Source organism: Frankliniella occidentalis, unplaced genomic scaffold, assembly GCF_000697945.3.
Source record: "Frankliniella occidentalis isolate FOCC.00 unplaced genomic scaffold, Focc_3.1 Scaffold3, whole genome shotgun sequence".
NCBI lineage: Eukaryota > Metazoa > Arthropoda > Insecta > Thysanoptera > Thripidae > Frankliniella > Frankliniella occidentalis.
Window position 1 is genome coordinate 4,251,252 of NW_026267133.1, and position 5,843 is coordinate 4,257,094.

The 5,843-nt window shown below is 58.6% G+C and overlaps 3 protein-coding genes across 3 annotated transcripts; 1 reads left to right on the plus strand and 2 right to left on the minus strand.

The window, feature by feature from the left end:
• Positions 1 to 1,410: 1,410 nt before the first annotated feature.
• Positions 1,411 to 2,280, minus strand: LOC113211008 (uncharacterized). Its single transcript, XM_026429242.2, has 2 exons — positions 1,905 to 2,280; positions 1,411 to 1,629 (listed from the first exon to the last, which is right to left on the minus strand). Exons 1-2 carry the CDS (start codon positions 1,941 to 1,943, stop codon positions 1,411 to 1,413), a joined length of 258 nt encoding a protein of 85 aa, XP_026285027.2. The 5' UTR covers positions 1,944 to 2,280.
• A 139-nt stretch (positions 2,281 to 2,419) lies between these two features.
• On the minus strand, positions 2,420 to 2,929 carry LOC113211022 (E3 ubiquitin-protein ligase NHLRC1-like). The gene is made up of 2 exons (XM_026429257.2): positions 2,790 to 2,929; positions 2,420 to 2,590 (listed from the first exon to the last, which is right to left on the minus strand). Exons 1-2 carry the CDS (start codon positions 2,919 to 2,921, stop codon positions 2,510 to 2,512), a joined length of 213 nt encoding a protein of 70 aa, XP_026285042.1. The 5' UTR covers positions 2,922 to 2,929; the 3' UTR covers positions 2,420 to 2,509.
• Positions 2,930 to 3,058: 129 nt separating this feature from the next.
• LOC113211019 (uncharacterized) lies at positions 3,059 to 5,081 on the plus strand. Its single transcript, XM_026429253.2, has 2 exons — positions 3,059 to 3,495; positions 3,593 to 5,081. The coding sequence occupies exon 2, from the start codon at positions 3,620 to 3,622 to the stop codon at positions 4,979 to 4,981; it is 1,362 nt and encodes a 453-aa protein (XP_026285038.1). The 5' UTR covers positions 3,059 to 3,495; positions 3,593 to 3,619; the 3' UTR covers positions 4,982 to 5,081.
• Positions 5,082 to 5,843: the final 762 nt, after the last annotated feature.

The window sequence follows — 5,843 nt, forward strand, 5'->3', positions numbered from 1 at the left end:
TGGTTCTCTTCACGCACGGCAGTGGAGAGTGCACCCTGCCGGGGGGGCGACACGGCGACGGGTCGGGCGGCCCTCTGTGGTTGCACGTCACCCGCGGAGAACTTCAGACCATCGCGACGTTCGCCTGATAATGATTTGATGGCGCCAGGCTTTCTATCACGGTGTAACACTGATGCGTAAAATATCCCACTTGTACTCCGTGTGTGTGAATGTGTTATCAGTTTGTGTCGACACAATATGGATTCTGGAAATAAAATGTGTATCCAAGAATTATTTCTACTTTTGCTCTTCACCCTTCTCTTTGGATTTCTCTACTGGCCTATAGACAATTATGGGCTTTTTGTGCGCGATTCATCGCTCTGTACGGTACACTGTTTTTTCTGTAATTTTTTCTGACGTTGCATTTTTTTTTTATATATGTATACTGTTCACTGATTTCGTCTGAGTCACGCCCCCGAGCGAGCGTAGAGAGAGCGAACCAGCAGACATCGTAAACGACTAGTTGGAACATTTTTAATGCTGATTGAGAAAACTATATGATTTTTGGGAAAGGGTCGGCCGGTTGGTGGTGCGTAACAGTTTCTCGACTTGCCCCCACAGCGCTTTTATCGCCCTGACCTCGAGAGGTTTTCCACGTCGTGGGTCAGGCAAAATATGACACGTCACATGGCTGAGCAAAAAACATAGTATTTTATTGGATCGTTGAGCAACAAACAGGAGGTGACAGGACAGAGCGCTCCTCTCATGCGTCTGCCCACGGCACTGCGCCACATTCACGACACTGCATCCTGCACTTGGTGACTATTTGCCGCAACGTCTTGAGGCGCTGAGGGCAGGACAACCTGCCCCTCGGGGGGTGGACGGACCAGGTGACCACCATCCTCCTGAGCTCCCGCACCTGCGGTAGGCCGGAATCCCGGAGCACGCGCTGCAGCTCGCTCCAGGTGACGTGGCAGTCTCGCCACCCTTCCTCGTGCACCTCCACCTCCAGCTCCATGAGCGAGCGGGCGTACGTCCACAGCATGTACTGCAGCGCCATGGGGTGGACGTTGCGGCCCGTCCTCAGCCAGCCCACGCCGTCGCTCTCCCCTCGCGGCGGGAGCGGGACCGTGGGCATCGCGACAACGCCACTTGAGTCCACGACCAACCTCTGGAGTCGTGGCATGGCGAGAATCGTGCTCAGGTGAGCCAGGTTGGCACCAGTCACAATCAGCCGCTCCACCGTTTGTGCGACTTTCCGCAGTCGATGGAGAGCGCGGGCGGGGTCTTGCCCGCAGTCTACCTGGATCAGCCGTTTGACTGGCATCATCTGCAACAACAGTACTAATATTTGAGCCCCTCTTTTCACAGGGACTAGTCGCAGAGAATTGCCACAAAATTTTCACATTTGGCGTCAATCATTTTTTCACGTTATATGTATACCTGGTCGTCCTCCTGGTCATTCTCTTCCTTCCACCTGTGCATCAAAGTCGGGGGCGCCGTCGCAAGGCCGACGGCTGCTGGTGGCCTGGCAGCTGCAGCACGCTCGGCAGCTGGTGGCCTGGCAGCTGCAGGGCGCTCGGCAGCTGGTGGCCCGTCTGTTGGAGGGGGCTCGGCAGTTGGTGGGCCGTCGGCGGCGGCGTCTCGAACCTGCGCAATGCAAAGTTAGCGAAAACAAGAGAAAGTTCGTCGGATTGATATGGCTGTAACTACATTCGCCTTGCGAGAATGATGTGACTTTCGTAGGGGGTCGGCTTTACCCTCTTTGGACCGTTTTATTGATAAACCTCGAATTGGTCGTAGAGGCATAAATAGCAGTGTAGCGCAAACTTTTGAGGCATGGGAAGTCTGCCTCTAGGATGTACGCTTTCTCACGACGCCGTTCGATGACCCCCCCCCCCCTCTCCCCCTCTTGCTCACTATACCTTTGAGAGGGGAAACTTCTCCGCCAGCACCAGCCACATGGCCTTGGTGAGTGCGTCCTCCGCGTTCCTCACGGTCCCCGTCAGCTCGTGGCGCCCGCTCCGCAGGGTCAGGCTCCAGGACGCTTCGGACTGCAGGACTAGGAGGGTCTCGGCGTGCTGGCACTCGCGGAGGAGGTCCTCGAGCTGGCCGGCGGCCTGCCGCAGCTCGCCCGCGCGCAGGTGGCGCCTCAGGGCGGCCTTGACGGCCAGCACCTCGTGCTCGTCCCAGCAGCGGCGCGCGGCCGCGGCTCGGCAGTCGCAGCACCAGCCGCGTCGGACCCTGTCGCAAAACGCACAGTTAGCGCGAGATATTGCACCGAGTGTCCGGCACACTGTGAAAAATAGTTGCAGCCTTTACGGGATAATTTTTTCACAAAGCGTGCCGTCAAGTTACAGTTTGCGATAGTAAATTTACAAGCATTTTCCAAGACACGAAATTTATCGGACGATCAAGATTAGGCCGTCGTAACTTTAAATCATATTTTGTAAAAAAAGTAAATTACAAAACAAATTGTAAATTTACGAGGATATTTTTTGCAGGGTTTTCACACACGTCACGACGGGCCTTACCTGGCTTCACCTTGCTGCTCCAGGTTCTCCAGCAGAGTCAGATTGCTGAGGAGCGACGCGGGGGCGGCGTCGAACACCTGGACAAACACGCGACACAAATACTTAAAAATGTAACGGAACGCATTGCGATGTCATTAACATTTGGTCACATTATGGTCACACGGCAGGCTGGCTGCAGGCCAAACTGCAACATCACTGATAACCAAGTATTCAAACACGCATTTGCAAGTGTTCTTCGTATAAAGCTTGACTCAATAGCACGTTTCTGAAACTCACCTTGTTGCAAGTGGGGCACTTGGTCTCGCTGCCCCCCTGCAGGCACCGCAGACACACGGTGTGGCCGCAGGGCACTATCTTGGGGGCGCGCACCTCCCGGTCGAACTCCTCGTCGCACACCTTGCACTGCATGGCGATGTGGGGCTGCAAATGAGGCGGTACGGTGAGCCAAAGGGACACTTGTCTTCACTTCACCCTACGTAGCCCCCCCACCCCCCCTCCCTTTTCCGAGTGCGAATTCGATTGTTCGGTGAGAGTGATTTGACCTCAAATGTTAATTTTACCTCTGTGACTGTCCCGCTGCTGCTGCCGGTCGATCCGGTTGGAGAACGGGAACGGTTGCCGTGCGGCGCTTCGACTTCCAACTGATGACACGGCCACGATGACTCGACTCGACTGTCAGTCCCAGCCCAGACCCAGCCAGCAGGGCAATCCCCATCCCCGCACGCCCCGACTCTCCGGATCTCCGGGGAATCCAGGATCCACGGCCCGGCATCTGCCCCCCCCCCCCCTTCCCGACCTGGGTCATTCCATGCGTCAGGCACGGCAGTTTAGGTCTAAGTTAGGACCCTCTACCATCACTACCCTTGCTCAACCCCAGTCCTCAGTCGCTTAACATCCCTAGCCGGGTCCAGGTCGCTGCTGCTCTAGGCCTTAGATCATCTACTCGACTTCGAGTCTTCGAGTGAACAGCTTTTTCACACAGGTAGGCATTGTTGTGTCCCTTGCGCTGCTGTTGGCGGACGGACTTGGGCCGTGCGCCCGTGCGACCTAGTGTACTACAGCGTGCTGTCCTGTTGCAGAGTGTGCTTCCCGCGCGGTCTCTGGCCATGGCCCTGAAGCTGGTGGACGACGTGCTGCTGGTGGTGATGCAGTACCTGGACGTGGAGGACCTCTTCGCGTGCCGCCTCGTGTGCAAGCGCCTCGGCGCGCTGGCCCTGCACCCGGACGCGTGGCGCCACCGCCGGCTCACCGAGCGGCCCAAGCCCAAGCGCTGCTACTGCGCGGTGCTGCGCCTGGCGCCGTGCCTCGACGCCATCACGTACTACTCCGACAAGCACACCCGGGCCTTCGTCAAGACCAAGTGCGCCGTCGAGGACGTGCACCTCGACCTGGGCATCTGCGGCTCGGCCGCGGAGGCCGGGCTGGTGGTGCGCAACCAGGAGGCGCTCGGCCGCCTCAAGAGCGTCTGCCTGTGCTCGTGCGTCGGGGCGGTCGACGGCGACGTGCTGCTGAGCACGATCGCGGCCTCCTCGGCCCTGACGTCGTGCCGCCTGACGAACCCCTGCCTGCCCGCCACCAAGCGCGCCGTGGTGCGCGGCCCGCCCCGGCCGTCCTTGCAGTACTTCGACTGCCAGCTGTCCAGGGCCACGCAGCCCTTCGTCAACCTCCTGCTGGCCGGGCACGCCGCCACCCTGCAGGAGGTCCACATGCACCACGCCGGCGGCGCCTCGGCCAAGTCGGCGGGCCTCTTGGCCGGCATGCCCAAGCTCCACAACCTGGTGTGCGACCTGCTCCCGGGGCTGCAGGCCGTGGGTGCGTGCAGGTCGCTCAGGAACGTGACCCTCCTCGTGCGGCCCTACAGCCCGGCCGCCGTCCGGGACGCCGTCAAGTTCCTCCGCCGCGCCGCGCAGCTCACGACGGTGGTCCTGGGGTTCGCCGAGGACGACCCCGCCGAGGAGGACGTCCCCGCCGACTTCGGCGTCGAGCTGCTCGCGGCCCTGACGCGCACCCTGGAGGGGCTGTCCGTGATCGCCCACCCGTCGTTCTCGCTGCGGCCGCTGGTGCTCGCGCTGCCCCGCCTGCCCTGCCTCACGCAGCTGTCCGTCACCCACGCGCCGCTGACCGACGACCTCCTGCAGGGCATCACGCCGGCCACGGCCCCGGCCCTGCGCAGCCTGCAGCACCGGCGCCTGCCGGACGGCGAGGACTGCACCCACGCCTGGATGCACGGCCCCGCCGTCGGCGCCGTCCTTGCGGCCAACCCCTCGCTGCACATCCTGGTGCGCGACCCCGCCTACTGCCGCCGGCCCTCGTGCCGGGCGTGCGCGAAGGGCTGCCACCGGGAGCTGGCCCTGGGCCTGAACGAGCTCGCCCTGTTTGGGCACACCGTCGGACAGTGCCCCTCGCCGGAGGCGCACACTGACACCCGGGACACCGTTCCGTGGCGGTGCCTTTGGGCCCGCGTTTGAGACCATCGTGTTGTGTTTTTCTGCCAAATTTATTTTTGTTTTTTTCTAATGTTTTTCACTTTGAAGTGTCGTATGGATAATAAATTATTTTTTAAATTTATGGCGTATACATTCTTTTCTACACTTTTGCCCCTTCTCATCCAAATTTCACTTACAAAGTACAGTCCACGAGCGAGTTCATCGAGTCTCGATATGGATTTTTTAACTGGTCAATGAGTTGCAAGAATACCCAGGAATTCAAAATTCAAGTCATAGGCAGACCGAAAACCACGGATTTTCAAAACTCATGATGACCTAAAAAAATGTGCTCTATCAGTTCAGTAACGTCGATATATTTTCAAAGAGAAAGCAGAGAACTGCTCTAGTGTAAAACGCATGAATTCCCAATCTTACACCACTCTTACCGAAACCCCTCTACCTGGGGGAAGAGGTTTTCGCCAAATGGAAAATGAACCTGTACTTTCCGGAGTGGCGGTGTGAGGATAGGAAAGCGCTGCACAGTGTCTGGGGAAATCCATGTATTTGTTTCTATGTTTTCAGGCTGGTGAGCGTTTCTGGAAAAAAACATCTGCCCGGCGATCTGAGTTGGACGGCCCCCGCCCAGCCCCTTTTCTGGCGGAGCTAGCGAAGCGAGTCTGCTTGAGACTTAAGCTCTCCCCACGGTGACCGGACCTGACCTTTGACCTTCACACTCGCAGCGTGTTGCACAGTACCTGAACATCTCCAGCGCCATGGCCGACGACAGGTATATGAGCGACTTAGGCCGAACACCCGCAGGGTTGCAGGGTTTGGTAGTATAAAGACTCCAGGACTTGCAGTGTCCCTTAACTTGACCCCTCTCTTTCTCCCCCAGGGCCCTGAG

What these genes read in the sequence shown, in the direction of transcription:
- LOC113211008 (XM_026429242.2), bottom strand. Translation starts at nt 1,943, where the DNA reads ATGTGGCTGGTGCTGGCGGAGAAGTTTCCCCTCTCAAAG. An exon ending in AGAAGTTTCCCCTCTCAAAG is followed by an intron (nt 1,630 to 1,904) that starts GTATAGTGAGCA and finishes TGCATTGCGCAG; the next exon opens with GTTCGAGACGCCGCCGCCGA.
- LOC113211019 (XM_026429253.2), top strand. Translation starts at nt 3,620, where the DNA reads ATGGCCCTGAAGCTGGTGGACGACGTGCTGCTGGTGGTGATGCAGTAC.
- LOC113211022 (XM_026429257.2), bottom strand. Translation starts at nt 2,921, where the DNA reads ATGCAGTGCAAGGTGTGCGACGAGGAGTTCGACCGGGAGGTGCGCGCC. An exon ending in AGTGCCCCACTTGCAACAAG is followed by an intron (nt 2,591 to 2,789) that starts GTGAGTTTCAGA and finishes GTGTTTGTCCAG; the next exon opens with GTGTTCGACGCCGCCCCCGC.